We start from the raw sequence: 24,134 nt of genomic DNA, 5'->3' as shown, positions 1-24,134 counted from the left end.
ATAAAGGACAATGCAGAAAAAAATTAAACACCTGCAATATACTAGAGGGTACAGTACCTTATGACGTTGAGTTATGAACCCAATTGTTATTCTAGTGCTTACGCAATAAGGTGCTGTAACCCATCAGCACTGTTATCCTATTAGCCTCGGATAGGGAAGCCACTGCAATCGTCAAACCCTGTCTATCTCATGGGTTCTACTGCAAGGCTGGTTTGCAACTGGTAAAGGGGGAATGAGTGCAAGACAAGTTCCACTGCATCTCAGAGGGCTGTCGCGTGACTTCCATCCCTCCATAGTGCAAGGTTCACACCCATTAGGTCAGCGGGGGCTCAGACAACAGAGGGCCAGACTCACTATTTGAAAGAGTACTGGGAAACCCGAATCCCTGGAAGGGGTTTACTAGTTAGCACAAGAAACTGGAAAGAGTGCCAAGGGGTTGGCTCTATCCTGAGGCCTCCTGCTGCAGTGTGGAGACTAGACACGGCTTCAGGGGCCTCACACTGGGTCCAAGAAAGCTTAGGGTGCCTAGAGGAATCATGAGGTGCTCAGAAACCTTAGGGGTTTGCATCGTGTTTGAGGTCACTTAGGCCCAGTTTTAAGAAAAGTGGAGCTTCATTACATGAAGCGCCACTTTTATTGTGCCCCCCTAACGCCACCATGTGTGCGTCGTATTAATGATACGGCAAACCATGGCGCACGTTAGGCTCAATGGCATCATAATTTCTGATGCTACTGTGGTACTTTGCAGGATTATCTTCAAACATTTTGGCACTAATCCTGCAAAGTACATAGAGGCCCATTATAAAAAATTGTGTGCATGCTCTGAACAGGTGTTAAAAATGGTGCCATTTTTCTGGGCCTCCTAATGGAGGAATGTCCCCCCTTGCATACATTATGCCTGGCGCAGGCATAATGTGGCACAAGAGTTTACAAAGTGGCGCAATGCGTGCATTGCACCACTCTGTAAATTTGTTGCCGCGTTTTTGCCAACCTAACGCCACATTAGCGTAAAAAAAATTATGCTAATGTGGTGCTAGGTGGCGCTAGGCCCTTATTAAATCTGGGCCTTGAGTCAACATCTTCAGAGTCAGGGCTCTAACAGGACCAGACGTCCGGCTGGACCTAGCTGCAGCCACTTTAATAGAGGCATTATAATCTAGCTTTGGTGTCACCAGTGCTTCTAAGGCCCTCGTTACTAGTGCTCGGCTGAGAAGGCGATTATGATCGCACCTTTAAAAATCCCATCGCACGGGAATTGAAATTTAAAGGTGCGATAGTTATCACTTTCTACAAATTGTGCCATTTAAAATTAGGCTTAACATGTAGAATCGGTATTCAACACACCAAATTCTGTATGTTTTGTCTTTTATTGGGCCTTTTCCCCATAAATTTTGGCAGGTTTGACCTGTCGGAATTTATCAGAAGAAATCTCCAAGGGTGTGATAATTTTCACACAACTCGTAATTCCAATCTGTATGAAAACATGTGTTTGCACAGGATCAGTATTTAGTCCTGTAGTTGTAATCAGGGCCTAAGTCGTAGAAGTTTCAACTGTTCTGGGTCAGGCCCACACAATGTGTGACACCCCAGAGATGCTTGACAAAGTGAATATACCCAGGTGATCCTCTAAGATTTGAAAACCTGAGGTGCAGGCACACCACAAAGTCACATGTTCACACTGGATATGCACACCTAGATCACAGACCCAGGCACTAGTGACATGACTGGTCTGTATGGTCGATGTGCAGGCAGGAGGCTTGTAAGGCTGTGCAGAATCACCAGCAGATGCTGCCCTTTATGTGCCTGGCGTACACCCTCTACCCTCTCCTAACATGGGTGATTGTGGCTCTTTAGGTTTGACATAGTTCACTTGGACTTCACATCTGCAGGATATTTCCTTGAGTTGGGTCTTCAAGTAGAGGTCAGAGAGCTGGGCTTTGGTTCTGTCTTTCTCTTGATCAAGGCAGCTCTTCTCTAGGCAGGTTCATATTACCTTCTGGTCCAAGGCTGGTTTGTTATCTCTTCTGGTCCTAGGCAGGTTCACCATCTTGTCTGGTCCTTGTCGGATTCGTCATCTCTTCTGGTCCAAGGCACATTCGTCATCTCTTCTGATCCTAAGCAGGTTTGTCATCTCTTCTGGTCATAGGCAGGTTTGTCACTTCTTCTGGTCCTAGGCAGGTTCGTCATCTCTTTTGGTCCTAAGCATCTACATAATATATTTTGTCCTAGGCAGGTTCATCATCTCTTCTGGTCCTAAGCAGGTTCAACAACTCTTCTGGTCCTAGGCAAGTTGGTCATCTTTTCTGGTCCTAGGCAGGTTGGTCATCTCTTCTGGTCCTAGACAGGTTCACCATCTCGTCTGGTCCTAGTCAGATTCGCCATCCTGCCTGGTCCTAGGCAGGCTCGTCATCTCTTCAGGTCCTAGGCAGATTCATCCTCTCTTCTGGTCCAAGACAGGTTCGTCATCTCTTCTGGTCCTGGGCAGGTTTGTCATCTCTTCTGGTCCTAGGCACGTTCGTCATCTCTTCTGGTCCTAGACAGGTTCATCATCTCCTCTGGTCCTAGGCAGGCTTATCATCCCTTCTGGTCCTAAGCAGGTACGTCATCTCTTCTAGTCCTAGGCAGGTTCACCATCTCTACTGGTCCTAAGCAGGTTCAACATCTCTTCTGGTCCTAGACAGGTTGGTCATCTCTTCTAGTCCTAGGCAGGTCTGTTATCTCTTCTGGTCCTAAGCACATTGGTCTTCTCTTCTGTTACTAGGCAGGTTCACCATCTTGTCTGGTCCTAGGCAGGTTCACCATCTCTTCTGGTCAATCAATCAGTTTTTGTAGAGCGCAACTACTCACCTGTGAGGGTCTCAAGGCGCTGGGGGATGGGGCGGGGAGGGACGGACAGAGCCTCATCCGAAGAGCCACGACTGAGGCTCATTCCTAAAGATGGTGAGCGATGGGCTACGTCTGAGGTGGATGGTGTAGGAAAGTACCATCTTGCCTGGCATGTTACCCCCATATTTCACTGTATATATGTTGTTTTAGTGTATGTGTCACTGGGACCCTGCCAGCCAGGGCCCCAGTGCTCATAAGTGTGCCCTGTATATGTTCCCTGTGTGATGACTAACTGTCTCACTGGGGCTCTGCTAACCAGAACCTCAGTGGTTATGCTCTCTCTGCTTTCCAAATTGTCACTAACAGGGTAGTGACCAATTTCACCAATTCACATTGGCATACTGGAACACCCTTATAATTCCCTAGTATATGGTACTGAGGTACCCAGGGTATTGGGGTTCCAGGAGATCCCTATGGGCTGCAGAATTTCTTTTGCCACCCATAGGGAGATCTGACAAATCTTACACAGGCCTGCCAGTGCAGCCTGAGTGAAATAACGTCCACGTTATTTCACAGCCATTTACCACTGCACATAAGTAACTTATAAGTCACCTATATGTCTAACCTTCACCTGGTGAAGGTTGGGTGCAAAGTTACTTAGTGTGTGGGCACCCTGGCACTAGCCAAGGTGCCCCCACATTGTTCAGGGCAAATTCCCCGGACTTTGTGAGTGCGGGGACACCATTTCACGCGTGCACTATACATAGGTCACTACCTATCTATAGCGTCACAATGGTAACTCCGAACATGGCCATGTAACATGTCTAAGATCATGGAATTGTCACCCCAATGCTATTCTGGCATTGGGGAGACAATTCCATGATCCCCCCGGGTCTCTAGCACAGAACCCGGGTACTGCCAAACTGCCTTTCCCGGGGTTTCACTGCAGCTGCTGCTGCTGCCAACCCCTCAGACAGGTTTCTGCCTTCCTGGGGTCCAGCCAGGCCTGGCCCAGGAAGGCAGAACAAAGGACTTCCTCAGAGAGAGGGTGTTACACCCTCTCCCTTTGGAAATAGGTGTCAGGGCTGGGGAGAAGTAGCCTCCCCCAGCCTCTGGAAATACTTTGATGGGCACAGATGCTGCCCATCTCTGCATAAGCCAGTCTACACCAGTTTAGGGATCCCCCAGCCCTGCTCTGGCACGAAACTGGGCAAAGGAAAGGGGAGTGACCATTCCCCTGACCTGCACCTCCCAGGGGAGGTGCCCAGAGCTCCTCCAGTGTGCCCCAGACCTCTGCCATCTTGGAAACAGAGGTGTTGCTGGCACACTGGACTGCTCTGAGTGGCCAGTGCCAGCAGGTGACGTCAGAGACTCCTTCTGATAGGCTCTTACCTTTCTTACTAGCCTATCCTCCTTCCTAGGTAGCCAAACCTCCTTTTCTGGCTATTTAGGGTTTCTGCTTTGGGGAATTCTTCAGATACAGAATGCAAGAGCTCACCAGAGTTCCTCTGCATCTCCCTCTTCACCTTCTGCCAAAGGATCGACCGCTGACTGCTCAGGATGCCTGCAAAACCGCAACAAAGTAGCAAAGACGACTACCGCAACTTTGTATCGCTTCATCCTGCCGGCTTTCTCACCTGTTTCCATGCACCTTTGGTGCATGCTCTGGGGGTAGCCTGCCTCTGGGGGTAGCCTGCCTCCTTCTTGCACCAGGAGCCCTGAAGAAATCTCCCGTGGGTCAACGTAATCTTCCCCCTGCAACCGCAGGCAACAAAAGACTTCATCACCGGTCCTCTGGGTCACCTCTCAGCACGACGAGCGTGGTCCCTGGAACTCAGCAACTCTGTCCAAGTGACTCCCACAGTCCAGTGACTCTACAGTCCAAGTTTGGTGGAGGTAAGTCCTTGCCTCCCCACTCTAGACTGCATTGCTGGGTACCGCGTGATTTGCAGCTGCTCTGGCTCCTATGCACTCTTCCAGGATTTCCTTCGTGCACAGCCAAGCCTGGGTCCCCGACACTCTAACCGGCAGTGCACAACCTTCTGAGTTGTCCTCCGGCGTCGTGGGACTCCCTTTTGTGACTTCGGGTGGACTCCGGTTCACTCCTCTTCTAAGTGCCTGTTCTGGTACTTCTGCGGGTGCTGCCTGCTTCTGTGAGGGCTCCCTGACTTGCTGGGCGCCCCCTCTGTCTCCTCATCCAAGTGGCGACATCCTGGTCCCTCCTGGGCCACAGCAGCATCCAAAAACCTTAACAGCAACCATTGCAGCTAGCAAGGCTTGTTTGTGGTCTTTCTGCGTGGGAACACCTCTGCAAGCTTCTTCACGACGTGGGACATCCATCCTCCAAAGGGGAAGTTCCTAGTCCTCTTTGTTCTTGCAAAACACCAAGCTTCTTCCATCTGGTGGCAGCTTCCTTGCACCCTCAGCTGGCATTTCCTGGGCATCTGCCCACTCTCGACACTGTCGCGACTCTTGGACTTGGTCCCCTTCTCTTACAGGTACTCAGGTCCGGAAATCCACTGTTGTTGCATTGCTGGTGTTGGTTTTCCTTGCAGAATCCCCTATCACGACTTCGGTGCTCTCTGGGGGTTGTAGGTGCACTTTACCCCTACCTTACAGGGTCTTGGGTTGGGCTATTTTTCTAACCCTCACTGTTTTCTTACAGTCCCAGCGACCCTCTACAAGCTCACATAGGTTTGGGGTCCATTCGTGGTTCGCATTCCACTTTTGGAGTATATGGTTTGTATTGCCCCTATACCTATGTGCTCCTATTGCAATCTACTGTAACTTTACACTGCTTGCATTACTTCCTTTTGCTATTACTGCATATTTTTGGTATTGTGTACATATATCTTGTGTATATTTGGCATCCTCATACTCAGGGTACTCACTGAGATACTTTTGGCATATTGTCATAAAAATAAAGTACCTTTATTTTTAGTATATCTGTGTATTGTGTTTTCTTATGATATTGTGCATATGACACCAGTGGTATAGTAGGAGCTTTGCATGTCTCCTAGTTCAGCCTAAGCTGCTCTGCTATAGCTACCTTCTATCAGCCTAAGCTGCTGGAAACACCTCTTCTATACTAATAAGGGATAACTGGACCTGGCACAGAGTGTAAGTACCCTTGGTACCCACTACAAGCCAGGCCAGCCTCCTACACATGGGTAGGTGGTTCCAGCTCTTGCTGCGAGGCTGGTGAAGGACCTTCCTCCAGCGGTGGTTTTCCGTAAGTCTGAGAAGTGGCCAGTGACTGCTGGGCGGGAATAGGGGGTGGCCTGGAAATGGCTTGTTGGGAAAACAGGGTTTCTGGCTCTGGGCGCGGTCCAGGCGCGGATGGGCGCAGACAGGCTTGCCTTTGGCGCAGCCGCAATGCGGCTGCCATTAAGAAAGGGAAGGAGGCGGAGGGGTTCGGTCAGCTGGGAGGCGGGAGGGCGGGAAAGGCGATTCGCGGGGAGAGGGGCCGCAGGGGCAGCAGCGGCGCTGGAGGGAGAGGGCCGAGCGGGAGGAGAAAGGGCAGGAGAAAAGGAGTACAAAGGAGTGAAAGGAGAAAAGGAGTAAAAAGGAGTACAGAGGATAAGGGGAGAAAAGAAGTGAAAAGGAGTAAAAAAAAGGAGTAAAGAAGGAGTAAAAAGAGGAGAGAAAGAGCGAGAGAGCAGAGATACTTACTTGTAGATGCCTACTGGGCCACCACGGATGAGGCGCAGGCAGGATTCTAGGCAGATTTGTGTTCTCTTCTGCTCCTAGGCAGGTTCATCATCTCTTCTGGTCCTAGACAGGTTCGTCATCTCTTTTGGTCTAAGTCAGGTTCATCATCTCTTCTGGTCCTAGACAAGTTTGTCATCTCTTTTAGTCCTAAGCAGGTTCATCTTCTCTTCTGGTCCTAGACAGATTCCTCATCTCCTCTGCTGCAAAGCAGGTTTATCATCTCTTCTGGTCCTAGACAAGTTTATCATCTCTTGAGGTCCAAGTCAGGTTTGTCATCTCTTCTCGTACTAGGCAGGTTGATCATCATTCTGGTCTTAGGCAGGTTTATCATCTCTTCTGGTCCTAGTCAGGTTCATTATTTCTTGTGGTCCTAGGCAGGGTCATCATCTCTTATGGGATGATGCAGATTCATCATCTCTTCTCATTCTAGGCAGGGTCATCGTCTCTTATGGTCTAAGACAGGTGTAGGAGGCTGGCTTAGTTTGTGATGTACACCTATGGTGTGGCACCATATAATGAGTCCAGACAACCCTTAGTGATAGTGAATAGGTGTCCAGATTGCACAAGCTCTCTAGGGGTAGCTGAGGTGAGCAGCCAAAGCTTATCCAGGAGGGATGTAAAGCATGTGCAATACCACAGTAGTCAGACAGTAATTTAGTCACACAGACCACACCAGTGTTGCAAAAATAAAGGATACTTTATTACAGCACTAACTACTAGTCTAGCATTGGTATATCTCCCTTTGGAGATATCTACACACAGTATATACACCAAATAACAACAGAAATAGCATAAAATGTACAGGGCCCTATGGGGGGGGAACCATATACTAAGTAGGTGGAATGCGAAATAGTGAACCCAACCAAGGTAAGAGCAGTCCTTAGCTAGGGGCTGGGGAAAAACTAAAACACCAGTGGTAAGTACAGCAAGTGTCCCCAGGACCGGGCGCAGAGTGGTACCTGTCAGGTCGTCCCATAGACTAACACAGGGAAGTTGCAGTTGGAATTCATGAGTTGCAGGACCCTTCCTAGTAGACCCTGAGAAAACCCAAAGATAGGAGGAAGGTTGAAGAGTGTCCCCATCCAAGGATACCCAGAAGACAGGAGTACCTACACCAGGGACCCGGATGCATAGGGGTGAAAGGACGTCAGAAACCCTAGCTAAAGTCAATGGAAGCCTTGGTTGTCCAGCTGCTGTTGCGACCCATGGACCAGGCCAGTGGAACCCAAGTACGGATTCCAGATGTAGAATACCTGAAAAGGAAGGGGACAGAGTCCAGCACCCTCGGAGGTGCCCAGGTGGTGCTGGTGGCAATGCCCACCCTCCTACAGGTGAAGTTCCTGCAGGTTGGTGAAGGAAGGAGTACAGCTGCGGGGTCCAGGAGCTGCAGAAGATCCTAGGAGTCACCTATGAGCTGTTCCACATCGGTCGACGTATTGCAGGAGAGTCAGTGACCAGCGAGGCCACCAACAAGCACTGGCGAATGCAAGCAGGAGCAGAAGATGGACTTGCAAGCTTTTGGAGACCAGCAAGGTCCAGGAAACTCTGCCCTTGAAGGGGAGTCAGGGCTGGCTTTCAGCACACAGGGAGGCCAGCAGATGTTGTTGGAGCCCCCATGAAATACCCACAGGCAATGAACACAGGAAGCCACAAAGAGGCCTCAGCAGCACAACAAAACAGAAGTCCCACGTCGCAGGAGTTGCAGAACTGAGAATGAACTTCAGATTGCAGAGTGCTGGAGGCTGGGGCTTCTTGGTGCTCTAAGATCTCTTGGAGGAAAATCCAACATGCCTTGGCAAAAGCAAAAGTCGCTATGCACAGGGGTGCTGTTCCAGTGGCTGCAGCAGGAGGCCACAGTCTCTCAAATAGATCACAAGACAGGAGGGATCCGAAGAGGACCACAGAACTACCACCTGTGAGCAGAGCCTTTGTTTGTGGGACAGCAGGATCCACTAACCGGTCGTTGTTTTCTTGAGGTGCCGCAGATGCAGGGAAGTGACTCCTTCACACCAAGGGGGATTCCTTCGTGCTTGCATGTGTAAACAGAGTCCTTGTGACCCTGGAGGTTGCACAGCCTTGGATATTGCAGAATTATTGCAGGATCCGGAGTAACAATGTTGCAATGGGAGGCTTCCCACCAGAAGCAGACTTGTTTCAGTTCCAAAGCAGACCAGGAGCAGTTCCAGAGGCCAGGAGCAGAAGATGTCTTGCAAAGAGTTCCTTGTAGAGTCTTGCTCAACAAATCTGAGGACCCACCCTCAGAGGAGCCCTTAAGTAACCCTAAAAGGGGGTTAGTCACTCTCTGAAGTGACCCACTTATCAGAGGGGGTCAGGGACGTCACCTACCTGGCCTAACCAGTCAGATGCTCCCAGGGGCCTCAGCCTACCTTGTTTCCAAGATGGTAGAATCAACCGGCCACCTGGTAGAGCTGTGTGCACCTCCCAAAGGAAGGAGCTGGACAGGAGGGTGGTGCTTTGTGTGGTTTTGTGCCAGAGTGGAAATTGGGAGTTCCTGAACTGGTGCAAACCGGATTATGTAAGGAGGGTACCAAATGTGCCCTTCAAAGCAGTTTGGTGGTGCTCAGAGGCCACCCCAACCCATAGACACCTAATACAAAGGGGGAGGCGGTCACACCTCTCCCTTGCAGGAAATCCTTTGTTCTGCCTTCTGCTGCTTGAGTCTGGCTAACCAGCAGGAGGGCAGAACAGGGTCTGGGGTCTGCATCAGTGTGGGCTGGCAGCCAGACTCTGTAAGGGTGCACAGGCAGAACTTCTAAGAGAACCTCTAAGGCAGTGCTTAATAAGTGCTTGTTGTTTCCGGTGCTGAGCACTGGCACTTATTTTTGAGGGCCGGCACTTATTCTTCTGCCTCAAGCATTTGGTGCGAGCAAAAGACACATATGGGAAAGCCAGAGAAAGAGAAAAATGAAAAAAGCTGCAAGAGTGAGCTGAAGGGGCAGGGAGTGGCTTTACATGGATTGAAGAGGCCCGAGATGGCTTCAGAATTACACTGCCTCAGTATTCTGTGCTTGCACATTTAAAGGCATCAGCCGCCTGTTTAAGAGAAGGGCTTTGGGCACCGGCGCGTTTTTATTTACAAATTAAGCCCTGCTAAGAAACCCCTAGAATACAGAGGATCATGCAACTGGCACTGGAATTGGAATACCACACATGCCTAGGTTCGGAGAAGCCATTATGTAGTTGGACCACTCATATTGACCAGTGTCCACTACATACCTTAAGATGGCTTCCCACACTTACAAAGCCCAGGTAATTGAGTCTGGGGTTTGTAGGGGTACTCTGCTCATGCAAGGGTACCCTCACACTTAGGGACATGCACCCTGCCCTTGAGCTGAATGGCCTACCAGAGGGATGACTTATAGGCCCATATTTATACTTTTTTAGCGCTGCATTTGCGTCATTTTTTTACGCAAAAGTGGTGCAAATTTACAAAATATAATTGTATTTTGGAAGTTTGCGCCACTTTTGCACCCAAAAAACAACGCAAATGCGGCGCTAAAAAAGTAAAAATATGGGCCATAGTCTCTAAGTGCTGTGACCAGGATATAAGGTAGGCCTTATATTGGTGGTGAAAGGGTGCGTGCACCATTTCACGCAGGCTGCAATGGCAGGCCTGCAGACACAGTTTGCTCCCATGGGTGGCACAGTAATAGCTGCAGCCCATTGGAGACCCGTGGTGTATCAATGCCCTGGGTACTTAAGTACCATATGCTAGGGACTTACATGGGTGCACTAGTATGCCAACTGTGGGGTGTAAAGTTTACCAGCAACCAAATTTAGAGGAGAGAGCACAGACCGGTAAGGTTTGGAATAGGTAGAGAATCTTTGGGAGGGCAGTAATTTTGAGCGCCACTATTTGGCCTAGCCAAGGAAAGAGGGTATGAATACTATTGAGTGAGATCTCATTTAATCTGCCTAATGAGGACTCAGTAGTTCCCCAATGCAGTGTCCGCTACTGTTGTTGCTAGTTGGATTCCTAAGTATCAAATAGGGTTCGTGGTCCACTGGACACGAAAACTGCTGAGAGCTGCACTGCTATCTGCGGGAAGATCAAGATATTCAAAGCTTGGGATTTCTGGATATCGATTGGGAATCCCGCTGTTGCGCCGAAAGCCTCAGCTTCTTCCAATAATGCCAGTAGGGCCGTTCCCAGGTCATCTAGGGCAAGTAGGGCATCATCTGCATATAGACTGATGGTGTGTTCCTCTCCCCCAAAGTGGAGCCCGGTAATGTGGGGGTGATCACATAGCCGCTGAGCAAAGGGCTTTGCATAGAGCACGAATAATAATGGTGACAGCGGCATCCTCTGTGGGTTCCTCTGCTTATGGGGAAGGGGGTCAACGTAAGTCCATTCACCCTGACTGTTGCCATCAGGCGACTATAGTTACTCAATATCCAATTTAAGAAACAGGGTCCTATTCCAAAGCAGACAAGTGTTTCGGCTAGGTAAGGCCAGTGGACACGATCAAAGGCCTTTTCGGCGTCCACTGCCAGCAGCACAATTTCTCTCCCAGCTCATTTAGCCTTGTCTATAATATGAAGAATTATCTTTGTAGTGTCACTGCATTGGTGCTGGGGAATGAACCCTGACTAATTTGGGTTAACCATTCCCACCATCAGTGGGTTCAATCTAGCTGTAGGATGTCCGCAAGTAACTTAGCATCAACATTGAGGAGAGACATTGGCCGGTAGTCTTTTCCATGCATAGGAATGACTACGATGGATGCGTCTCGCATAGACGGGGTAGGTGCTGCAGGCCCTCTATGGAGCTAAACACCCAGGCCAGAAAGTAGCAAAATGTCTTGTAGGAACTCGCTGGGAATCCGTGCGGTCCTGGTGACTCATGGGGCTGCAAGTGGGCAACGGCCGCTATTACCTCCTCTGTGTGGATGGGCTGATCAATCTCATCTGCTTGTGACAGAGGCAAAGGTGTGATGTTGGTGATCCTTAAGTAGCCATCGATGGTTGCGACCGGTAAAAGCTGGCCAGTGTAGAGGCGCTGTAGAAATCCCTAAATTTGGCAACAATGTGGCCATCGGTACGGAGCATTGAACTATCTAATTGGGCCACTGCCTCCACATTCATGGCTTGGCATTGGGCTCGGAGTCTGTTGGCTACCAGTCGCCCACACTTGTTGCCCCCAGTGTAAAAGGAATGCTTCCAGCAGGGGATAGACTATTCTGCTACATCTAGGTCTAGGTGTGCGAATTGTGTTCGGGCCACGTCCAGCTGCCTCCACACCCTAGGGCCACCAGTGCGATGATGGATGTCTTCTAATTCTCCTCGGACGGCCCCTTTTAAAGCCTCCCACAGGACTGAAACGAGGTGTCAGCTGTGCCATGGAGCGCGAGGCAGGTTTGAATAGCCTGTTGGATTTGCATAACCACAGTGGATCTGTGCAGAAGGGTCTCGAGCAGGTGCCATGAGCAGAGTGTGCAGGCCACTGGGGGAAAGGCGAGGTCCACCACGACTGCCCCATGGTCAGACAGGGATCGAGGTTCTACAGGGAGTGCAGAATTATTAGGCAAATGAGTATTTTGACCACATCATCCTCTTTATGCATGTTGTCTTACTCCAAGCTGTATAGGCTCGAAAGCCTACTACCAATTAAGCATATTAGGTGATGTGCATCTCTGTAATGAGAAGGGGTGTGGTCTAATGACATCAACACCCTATATCAGGTGTGCATAATTATTAGGCAACTTCCTTTCCTTTGGCAAAATGGGTCAAAAGAAGGACTTGACAGGCTCAGAAAAGTCAAAAATAGTGAGATATCTTGCAGAGGGATGCAGCACTCTTAAAATTGCAAAGCTTCTGAAGCGTGATCATCGAACAATCAAGCGTTTCATTCAAAATAGTCAACAGGGTCGCAAGAAGCGTGTGGAAAAACCAAGGCGCAAAATAACTGCCCATGAACTGAGAAAAGTCAAGCGTGCAGCTGCCACGATGCCACTTGCCACCAGTTTGGCCATATTTCAGAGCTGCAACATCACTGGAGTGCCCAAAAGCACAAGGTGTGCAATACTCAGAGACATGGCCAAGGTAAGAAAGGCTGAAAGACGACCACCACTGAACAAGGCACACAAGCTGAAACGTCAAGACTGGGTCAAGAAATATCTCAAGACTGATTTTTCTAAGGTTTTATGGACTGATGAAATAAGAGTGAGTCTTGATGGGCCAGATGGATGGGCCCGTGGCTGGATTGGTAAAGGGCAGAGAGCTCCAGTCCGACTCAGACGCCAGCAAGGTGGAGGTGGAGTACTGGTTTGGGCTGGTATCATCAAAGATGAGCTTGTGGGGCCTTTTCGGGTTGAGGATGGAGTCAAGCTCAACTCCCAGTCCTACTGCCAGTTCCTGGAAGACACCTTCTTCAAGCAGTGGTACAGGAAGAAGTCTGCATCCTTCAAGAAAAACATGATTTTCATGCAGGGCAATGCTCCATCACACGCGTCCAAGTACTCCACAGCGTGGCTGGCAAAAAACGGTATAAAAGAAGGAAATCTAATGACATGGCCTCCTTGTTCACCTGATCTGAACCCCATTGAGAACCTGTGGTCCATCATCAAATGTGAGATTTACAAGGAGGGAAAACAGTACACCTCTCTGAACAGTGTCTGGGAGGCTGTGGTTGCTGCTGCACGCATTGTTGATGGTGAACAGATCAAAACACTGACAGAATCCATGGATGGCAGGCTTTTGAGTGTCCTTGCAAAGAAAGGTGGCTATATTGGTCACTGATTTGTTTTTGTTTTGTTTTTGAATGTCAGAAATGTATATTTGTGAATGTTGAGATGTTATATTGGTTTCACTGGTAATAATAAATAATTGAAATGGGTATATATTTTTTTTTGTTAAGTTGCCTAATAATTATGCACAGTAATAGTCACCTGCACACACAGATATCCCCCTAACATAGCTAAAACTAAAAACAAACTAAAAACTACTTCCAAAAATATTCAGCTTTGATATTAATGAGTTTTTTGGGTTCATTGAGAACATGGTTGTTGTTCAATAATAAAATTAATCCTCAAAAATACAACTTGCCTAATAATTCTGCACTCCCTGTATATCGATGGAAGTGATCAAGCTGTGGAGTTCCTAAGAAGTAGTCCAGCCTGGCATAACTTTTATAGGTGTAATTTTTTAGGTGTAATTTCGGGACCTAATTTCTCGTAGCCAGTAAGCTCCCCTGGCAGAGACACACCCTGGCGTTGTGCTAAACAATCCATGTCATTACTGAATACTATGTTAAAGTCTCCTACCAGCAGAACCACTGCCTATAGAGTGGTTACACTTTGGGTGCATCCCCAATCCATCAGATCAGGGTGCTTTGCTCATGGAGCAACATCAAATTTTGGAGCTCCCCCCGGGTCTCAAAGAAGTCAAGGTCACTTGGTGCAAATGTACATATCAGCATTAAAATCAAAAGATGGCAATTTGGTAGAGTTAGGCGCACATGGCAGGGGCTTTTGTCCTTTAAGCTGGTTTGACATAAATATTAAATATTTGTGATCTAGGTCTTGGTAAATTAGCAATAACTGTCCTGATTTATAATATATTTATACATAAAGTAAATATGTAAAACGATTTTATAACTATCTGGTAGTGTCCCAATTACATGTTCCCCATTTCCCATTACATCCTAGCCTCTATAATGTAGTCTCAGAAGTGCCCCCTATGTTCTATGTGCGGAACCACAGGTTCAAGAGGCTCCTACTACAATAAAAATGTTATCTGCAAAACTCTCAGCAATGAGTAAGTTTGCATTACATAGATAACAACTAAAATATTGATAATCATAGGCACATCAATGGATCTAGAGTTTTAACATCTCATCTACTTGAAAATGGTTTATCTGTCACTGGGCAATATTGTGAACCTTGAGAGCTGTGCAGTGCTTAATTTGTAAATAAAAATGTGCCGGTGCCCAAAGCCTTCCTCTTAAACAAGCGGCTGCTGTAATTAAATGTGGGAACACGGAATACTGAGGCGGAGTAATCCTGAGGCCATCTCAGGCCTCTTTAATCCGTTTACAGCCTCTCCCTGCCCCTTCAGCTCCCTCTTGCAGCTTTCTACTTTCTTCCTTTATGACGCTTTTTCGTTTTTCTCTTCCTCCGTCTTTCCCACATGTGTCTTTTGCTCACAGCAAATGCTTGAGGCAAAAGAATAAGCCCCGGCCCTCAAAAATAAGTGCCCGTGCTCCGCACCAGAAACAACAAGCACAAATTAAGCACTGGAGCTGTGGAATAGTCGGGGTTCCCTATGGATGGTTACTTGGTGGTATAGTTCGGACTGTACTACAACGACTTTCTAAACACTGAAGTATAATTTGTAGACTTTGATTTATTCGAAATATACGACATATATTCCTTGGCAAGAAGGATTTAACAGCCAGTTCTGTATCCTTGGCCGAGAATAGGGTGAACATTTCAGTTTATATTTAGACAAATGAAAACTTCAAACCCACCACTGATGAACCTATAGTTACAGATTAACTAAATTCTGACATTTTAGCAATTTCTTAAAAGGTTCATTGTTTTGCCATTCTTTAATGCGTAGTTTGAAAACACGGATTCCAGAGGTTTTGGATCACAGGACAGAGTAGATCCAAGAAGTAAATAAGAAGGCAAGAATGAACTCACTTGGCAAAAGGTGAATACCAGAAGGGGAGGAAGCGAGTAATTCTGGATGCCGGAGGACATGGATGCAGCATGAGGAAGCAGAGACCAGAAGGCATCAAAGCAAGAAACAGGGAACTCCGCAAAGGAGGGTTGAAATTCAAGGATGCAAGGACACCAGTCCAGAAGATGAAAAATACATTTTGTGAAAATCACCAAAGGTGCAAACATAGTGAAAATCACCAATGGTGCAAACATAGTGAAAATCACCAATGGTGCAAACATAGTAAAAATCATAAATGGTGCATTGCAAAAAAGTGTGTGTCAGACAATGCTGATGCCAGGAAGCTGTGGAAGGTAATACCTGGTGAGTTCTTGCCAGTTATAACTCTCATGGACCTGCTTAGAGAGCCAGGTCTCTGTTTTGCATGTGTGAGCGGTGCATATCTGAGTACCAACTGTGTATGGATGCAAATCAGATTGTTGGCCCAAAGGATGCCCAGTATTCATCTTATAAATCATGGGATTCTGCAATCCCTGTATAAATGTCTGTCTCTAATTTCTTTATAATCGGCAATTTGTGACGCACCCAGCCACCAATTATAAAGAAAAGACGTCAAAATTCGAGTGTAATAAATAATTGCAGTTGAGATCTGATGTCACAACGTGTCTTCCTTCTGCTGTATTTCAGTGACAAGCAGAAATAATGTTTATTTTTTGTACTCCTTAGATAATTATAGAAAAGTTAGAGTTAGACTATTTCTGTATGTTTCTACAAATTCAAGCTATTACAGTTTTGTTTTAAACTTGAATTGTATTGAACTATTTTTAATATCTTTTTGCAACAAATAGCTGACAGGTATTTGATGTGTTAAACATTTATTTTGTATTCTTTGTGCTTGCAAACATGCTCTCTCTTTCATATAAAAGAGTTACGCAACAAGATTTTAAGTGGTTTGTGAGAAAGGTAATGCTGTGACCATGTTTTATATGGGATTAAGTACTCCAGGGTGTACATGATAAGGCTATCGCAAGTCACCTCAAAGTTCAATAACCTTATTAAGGAACTCGGCCTTAGGCCTCGTCTTTCTATATGGTTATGGAACTCTTCGGTGACCTGCAATATCCTTATAATGTCTGGCAGGGGGTACTTAATGCCTTTTATATGAGTCAAAAAGAACTGATAATGGGACCACCCTGAAGTTGACTGTTTGGGCAAGGCCCCCAACTGCCTTCCATTGAGGAAATGGTAAACCATTCCATGATGTTTAGACTTACTGGGCCACCGCTGAGGCAGAGGCTTCTCGTTACTGAGGGCATTGAAGGATGCCGAAAGGTCAGTGAACGTCTTCACTCATCACAGCCTACCCAGCGGGTGCCCCACCTGGGTTTCTACCACTGAGGAACCTGTTGAGATCTTAGGAAGAATATGGGCCTGAGTGAGATATTGACCGGTGAATCACTCTGTCACAACAGTAACGGATATCCCATCCACCGAAATCTAAATCACGTTATATCCTATGGGATTTAGATTTCTGCGGACAAGATATCTGTCACCGTTGTGATGGAGTAACTCGTCCACCAATATAGAAATCAGGCCCTCTCTCTGTCTGAACAGCTTTCTCCATAATTGTGTACACTGCAGTCATGATGGTCCTGTAGTCTGAAAAGGCCATCTGGTCCATGAAGCGTACTTAGATGGCCAATCGGAAAAAGCTGGCCAAGAACCCTGAAAATGATTTTTTATCATAATTTTAATGGTCTGGGAGAACAGCAGGACCAAATTATGGGCTAGGAGTGCTACTGTCTCTGAGACTGTAGAGCTGAGTTGTTGAAGAGGCCTCAGGTGTCTTATTGGCTGGTTCTTAGGAAGTCGGGCAGTAGTCCAATGTTAGTATTTTCTTAAATTTTTTCAGAAGAGGGTGGGTGAGTGTTCTCATGATCTGAATTCGTGCCTATGCTATTTTACCAGTGAGTACCAAGGGTGTTACAAAAACGTTATGCGTGAGTCAAGGAATAAGCTAGAAACTGAGAAAAAATGTGGGCTGAACAGATGGGTTTAGTCATGATTTATGTGAGAAATACATTCTTTAATATCCTATAAGTACTTTTTAAAAATATTTCAGTGATTTTTTTTCTTCTTTTTTGCCACCCTTTTTTCAGATGAAGTATCGGTGAAACCAGCTACTCAAAATGGCATTAGTATTATCCAACTTAAACATTTTTAATCAAGCAATAATGCATTTTTGATATTCATCATCAGTGTAGGGCAATGTCTTTCTGACTACTGAATATTAAAACATGTTGATCAAACCATATGGGCCTCAAAATTGAGTTCAGCATCCCATATAACACCATAATTCTTTTGTTTGTTTCTTTGTTTTTAGCAAAGGGTGTTACTTTCACAAAATGAGGCAGGAAAAGTGTATCTCTCAGTGTTTAAATTGTAAAATTATAAGTGCCTGGGCTCCCCTCAGATGGCCACTGCAGCATGCACCACACATTGCCCCTTCATACTGCCAACGATAGTAATAACACAACTACTAACCATCACTGTCCTACAAGTGTGGCAATTCAGACTATTCCAGGCTCCAAAAGCTTTAAGAATGATTTGGTGGCAGGCAATAGTCATTTTTAATGTATATTGAATTAATAATTAACTGTTGTTGTAGTCACTCTAAATTAGCCAGACAGCGCCACCTCGTGGCAAGATGTCACAAGTGGCAGTGTTGACAATTAAGTGCTGGTGCTGAGCACCGGAAACCACAGGTTCAAATTAAGCACTGGTATCTCTATTCTATATTTCCTGGCTGCAATTCGTAAGTTTCACCTCAGTTTTTTCTCCATTAACTTTGAGACCATTACTTTTCATTCAAGAATTCACTTTGTAATGGCCTTTTCTTAGGATCAGAAACTCAAGAATGAGCTGAGTTGGTGTTTTTGGTCCTTTTATTAGCAGATACCCCTGAGTGTCACCTGCATGAGTGGTTATTCAGGTCTCTGTCCTTGATGATGGGAGACAGTGGCTAGATGTAGATAATGAATACTAGCAATGGGGAGGAACTTGGTGGAACTTCATATCATGACGACATCAGATCATTGTGTCCATTTCTAGCGATGTTGCATGTGTGAGGTCGTCAAATGGATGAAATGTAACAGTCTGAAGTTGAACTCAGAGAAAATGGAGGTCCTTCTTTTTGGTAAAGACTGTCATTCTGAAATTCATCCTGGTGGCCCCGGTTTCTTGGTCCTCTCGCTACTCCAGTCTTGAAGGTAAAGAACCTGGTGTGAATTTTTGACAGTGATCTGTCTTTTAGAGATCAGATAAAGTGATACTTTATCGCTGATAAAAAATCAAGCAAGGACATTCATTTAGAGATAAATATCACAAAGTATCCACTTTTGAGTGGTGAGGAACTCTAAAAAAGCCTGAAAGTGGCTGTAAACTCTCAGGAATAGAAGGGCACAAACCACAGCAAGTGAACAGAACCACCAGAAGTCTCTCATTATGAAGACAGCCACTGCACCCTGACCTACAAGGTAACTAAAGGGCACATTTATGGGCCCCTTGCGTCACCGGAGCGTCACGTTTTGTGACACTCTGGCAACACAGACAACAAAATCATATCTGTGAGGCCACGCAAAGCCACTTTGCATGGCTTTGAATGGCCTCATAGATAAGGAGTACGGCAAGACAGCGTAAATCACTGGGTTGCCTTACTCTGAGCTTGGGAGACGTTCCATAGACATTGCGGTGGGTGTTCCAATGCAACAGCCATGGTTTTTGACACTTCCCCGGTTTAAAAAAACATGTAAACCTGGGATGCGTGAAAAACCTTACATCTCCTGAGGTGAAGTGTAACACAGAAAAATACGTTTATTTCTCCTCGATTTTCCTCTTTCCACACAAGGAAAGAGGAACAAGTCTCCTGGAATTGTTCTTGTGCAGAAAGGTACTCCTTCCTGCACAAAAACAATCCTGCCGACAACACAGGCACCCTTACAACATGGTGCAAGGGTGCTCGTGTTAGCGCTAGGCTGCCGAAACTGTGCCAGCGCACCAGGAGCAAACCCACAGGGAACAGGGTCAAGACTGATTTGCATATGTCTGGGTCCAAACTGGGGTGGCATGGTGGACAAAACAACGATGGATTAAAACCAGATCTTTGTGATTGGGGTTGAATGCTTGCATTGTTTAACATTCAGTCCATCATCTTTTCTTTTTGATTTGGTCTCCCTAAGTGGGAAGGGTATGTTCAAACGTAGCTCCCATGCTCACTGCACCACTGGATTCAAGCTAGCCTGGCTGATGAGGGGTGATACCCCAAAACCGTTCCTAGGATGCTTGTTTCTGCTCCAGGGAGGGCCTGGCTTGGCAGTTCGTGCTGCATTGTACCCAGGGGGAACCGGGTCAAGACCAATTTGCATATGGCTGGGTCCAAACTGGGGTGGCGTGGTGGGCAAAAAATTATGGTACAAACCCAGATCTTTGTGACTAGGGTTGAATGTTAGCATTGTTATGCATTCCGTCCATCATCTGTTCTTTTTGCTTTTGTCACCCTAAGTGGAAAGGATTTGCCCAGAAGTGAGTCACTTGCTCTCTGTGCCAGTGTATTCAAGCTAGCCTGGCTCATGAGGGGTGCCCCGAAACTGGTCCCAGGTTGCTTGTTTTTGGTCCAGGGAGAACCAGAATCAAGACTGATTTGCATATGCCTGGATCCAAACTGGGGTGGGGTGGTGGGCAAACAAATGATGGATTAAACACACATTTTTGTGACTAGGGGTGAATGTTAGCATGTGTTCAGCATTCCATCCATCATCTGTTCTTTTTGCTTCTAGCGCAGCCGGATAGGACCCAAATGCACCATATTGTATAAATACAGTGCGTTCCTGCACTTTCACTTTGGTGTAGGGCAGCGCAGCGAGGTGACTTGCTGCAGCACCCTATGCCAAAACCCCATAAATGAGAGCCTCAGTTTCTTCTTTGTGTGACTAATGGATGTTCAGTATTCCTAGAATCCCAACCTTTTCACCTGCTGTCTTCAACTGGGTGACAGATGCATTGCACTAAAAACTTACATGTAGGCAAGTGCCTTTCTCATGCTATGGCCACTTCAGCTCTCTTAGTGAGAGGGAGGCCGCGTACACGGCTATCTGTCAGCTGTCTTTGTCAGGGTGGAGTGTCTCTGTCACAGGCTGGACTGTCTCTGTCCACTGAGGGTTCAGATGCCACGTGGAGGACATGTGAGCCAATGATGAAAACAAGCCAGACCTCGACTGATAACTGTGTATCCATAGCAACCACAGTCCCTGCTCCTCGACCTCAGGTCCAGCTCTCCGACAGACAGCTCGGGGCACCTGGAAACTGCTGCAGACGTTGAACTGCTTATACGCATCTCCTGATTTACCACAGCACTGAGCACCTCAAGCAATTCCACGGAGGAGCTGCTGTAATGTGTGACGTAGGAGTTCAATGCGGGGATGCATGACACGCATTAAAATGAGTTACTCCAACCCCCAATGCGTGGTAATTGCCACGGCTGTCTGATGCAAGGGTTTAGGGGGCATATTTATACTCTGATGGCGTCGAATTTGCATCATTTTGTTTATGCAAATCTGGCGCAAATTTAACTCCATATTTATATTTTGACGCTAGACCAGTCTAGCGTCAAAATATTGGAGTTAACATAATTTTTTGCCTGCGGAAAAATACCTTGTGTCAATGAGATGCAAGGTAGGCGTTTCCGGGCAAAAAATTACTGTGAGGCCTTTGCGCCTTATTTATCCTCCCGTGCAAAAATCACGCACGGGAGGAGGGCCTTAAATAATGGCGCTAAGCCTGTTTAGCGCCATTAATTAACGCCTAGGTCAGGGCAGGCGTTAGGGGACCTGTGGGACATTTTCCATGTTCAGAGGCTATGGAAACAGCCCACAGGTGCCCTTCCCTGCACCCAGGGACACAACACCCACACCCACACCTGGAGGAAACCTAAGGATAGGGGGACCCATCCCAGATCAGTCCAGGTAATTTTTTTTTTTTAAAGTGCCATAGGGGGGCCTAACTTGGGCCCCCTACATGGCACTGTGCCCAATGGCCATGCCCAGGGGACAAAAAGTCCCCTGGGCATGGCCATTGGGCTAGGGGCATGACTCCTGTCTTTACTAAGACAGGAGTCATGTCCATGGGGGTTGTGCATCAAAAAATTACGCCAGTCAGGTGAGCGTAATTTTTATGACTCTAACTTGACTAGCGCCATTCTTTGACGCACAACCGCCTGTTTCCCTTACGCCTCCCCCACCCGGTCATTTATTTTGACACTATTCGGGCCTTACCGCTGGCTAGCGTCATTCCTTAAATATGACGCCCGGCTGGCATCCTGGAATGGCGCTAGCTGGCGGTAAACTTTTTGATGAAAACCTGCGCCAACGCAGGTTTGCGTCAAAAAGTATAAATCAGGGCCTAGGTGTTTGCCATCACATTGTTAAGGCCCTCTTGACCAGCAGCACTGCTAAGTCTTCACATTTTGCTGCTGCTCTGTGTGTTTTAGACTGGGATCTCCTTCCCAGCAAGCAACTCTCTATGCTTCTCATATCCAACCTACCTGTTACAATCTGAATCTTTTGGCGCACAGCAGCACCGACATGCTGCAGTGGGGGGGCAACTCCAAAGCATGTGGTGAAAGTTGGCTACCTCATGTCTGCATCTTAGGCAGGCTGAGGCCGCTAATGTCGACAGGTATACTTGGTCCAGCTTGTAAGGGTTAGGATATGCTCTATACAATATGTTAAACTAGATATATCTGAATCAAACTTTTCTGGAAACTTTCTATTGCTTGTTGATATTCTTTGTCATCGATGACGCGGGCCTCTGCATCCTTCCATTTATCCCTCAGTGGGGCTAGTGAGGTCCCTGTCATCTCAAGTAGGGCTTCGTTACCCAAGTAATCATCCTTCGGCCACCTTGTGGACAGTCTTTGTTGTAAAGAGTGTGTGTGTGTCCCATAGTCGTTTAAGGGCAAATACTTTGCTATATAAGAGGAACTGTCCCCGAGGGATCTCCCATTCGCCTACTAATGTTGGGAACCCTGGTAATGTACCATCGAGGAAGAGGTCCTCAACCAACAAAGAACATTGGTTTTGGCCATTTTATTGGTGACAAGATTGGGTAGCGCATCATATTGGGACAAGTTGTTTTAACCTTTTTTGATAGTCCATCAAGTTCTGCTGTTGTCACACCAGTAAACTGAAATGTTGGTAGCAGCTCCTTTTTCTAGCTCCTCTTTGACATTATTATCAATATCCAGGCACACCTCTATGCCGTTAGCTTACTTACGTTTACAGTTGTCTTGTTGTACAAGTGGCAACTTGTCTTTGGGCTTTGTTTTTGCTGCTAGATTTGTTTGCCTTTCCGGCTGTGTTTGTGTTGTGGGTTGTTTGTAGTGTGATTTATTTATATCAAGGGCTCTGTTAGTGTACTGGGTTGTGTCTAAGCAGCATTGCTCAAACACAACCCACTAGGGGCTAATCTTGGTGGCCAGGTTCACGTTGTGGGTTGTATTTGGAAGTCATGATGTCTATGGCTTGTCTTTTTGCTGTAGCAGGTGTTTGAAGTTAATTTGTGTTTAGATCCAATGTTATGTATGGATTGCATGCTGGTTTTGTGTTTTGCTTTTAAATTGCAGGCATTGTTTTGTACTGCAGTTGAATTTATGGTTCTTTTTAGAATGCAGGCATTTAGGTTCTAAGTTATTTACTGTGTGGCGTGTTTTACATTTGGGTTGCGTGCGGTCATAGTTTGCATCTAGCACAATCAGTGGTTTGATGCAAATGTTGTATATGAGCCAAGGGTTGTGCTGGAGCAGTGTTTGTGTTCATATTGTGGTTGGGTGGCAGATTGTCATGGGGTTGTGGGGTGTGTTTTGATTTTAGATTGTATATGAGTTGGTTGTGCTTGTTAATAATAAAAGACTGAACATTTTATACTTTGGACACTGGTTTTTGATTTGTGTAGGTTATTTAAGAATTGTTGTATTTGTTATGAAATGCTGACAAAAGTAAACATTAAAATATGCATGCAGCTTCATTTTGCAGTTGTGTTTAGATTATGAGTAGGGTTTGTGAAGGATTTCTTAAGCATATGTGATATTGCCCTTCACTCCCCACTAACCTATTCCACAGCTTCCATCTCTCTCATGGAACAGTAAAGGATTTGCAATAGATATTTATTACTTTTCTTACCCCTATTCGTTCATCTCCCCAGCAGACCTCCATGGACAGCAGTAGGATCTCGGCTCTGCTCTTGGGCGCCCTGTGTACTCTCCTCACCTGCGGGCTGCTGCTGGCAGTCTTTTTCTTCGCCTTCACAATACGCTTCAAGAACAACAGGTAAGAGGTGTGCTAGTCTTACAAGGCTCCCAGGTGGTGCTCCGAGAGGTCACCGTGGCTATGAAACCCTTATAGTTCTCATCTGTGTTCAGGACATGTCCCATTGGTACAGAAAGGGTGCCTCCAGGGTCTAAATGATGGATTCCCCTTTGTGCGTTATCTTGGTGACTTCCCTTCGGCTTTCTTGCCAATTTGTTCTTTCAGGTTACTGCGCATGAAATGTGCATAAGGTAAACTTCGTAAATGTTTCTTGGTGGAAAACTGATTAGTAGGTACAGCAGCCACAGCCAAAGAAGCCACTTCACTTCCTAAGGTTTGGTTATGTAGAGCAGTGGTTCCCAACCTGTGGTCAGGGGACCTCTTAGGGTCCGCGAAGCCTCAGCAGTGGGTCCGTGACTCCTTAGAAAATTAAATAATATTAACAGATTAAAAAAGTGTATATAAACAAAGTGGCTCAATGCACAACGGAATAAAAAAAAAAATACTGTAAATGTCAACGAATTTGAAATCGGAGGCTAAAAATTAAATTAGTACCCTCAGATTGATTCGTGTGAGCAGTGCAGGTGCCATAAA

The 24,134-nt window shown here is 46.5% G+C and overlaps 1 protein-coding gene across 1 annotated transcript in view; it reads left to right on the top strand.

The window, feature by feature from the left end:
• Window positions 1-24,134, top strand: part of GPR156 (G protein-coupled receptor 156) — a 152,396-nt gene that overhangs the window by 48,763 nt on the left and 79,499 nt on the right. The window contains exon 3 of the mRNA XM_069202696.1: window positions 23,437-23,561. Coding sequence (XP_069058797.1) covers window positions 23,437-23,561 — 125 coding nt within the window. The remainder of the gene's footprint in view (window positions 1-23,436; window positions 23,562-24,134) is intronic.

Source organism: Pleurodeles waltl, chromosome 8 (genome assembly GCF_031143425.1).
Source record: "Pleurodeles waltl isolate 20211129_DDA chromosome 8, aPleWal1.hap1.20221129, whole genome shotgun sequence".
Classification (NCBI taxonomy): Eukaryota; Metazoa; Chordata; class Amphibia; order Caudata; family Salamandridae; genus Pleurodeles; species Pleurodeles waltl.
This window is presented reverse-complemented; position numbering and strand designations above follow the sequence as displayed.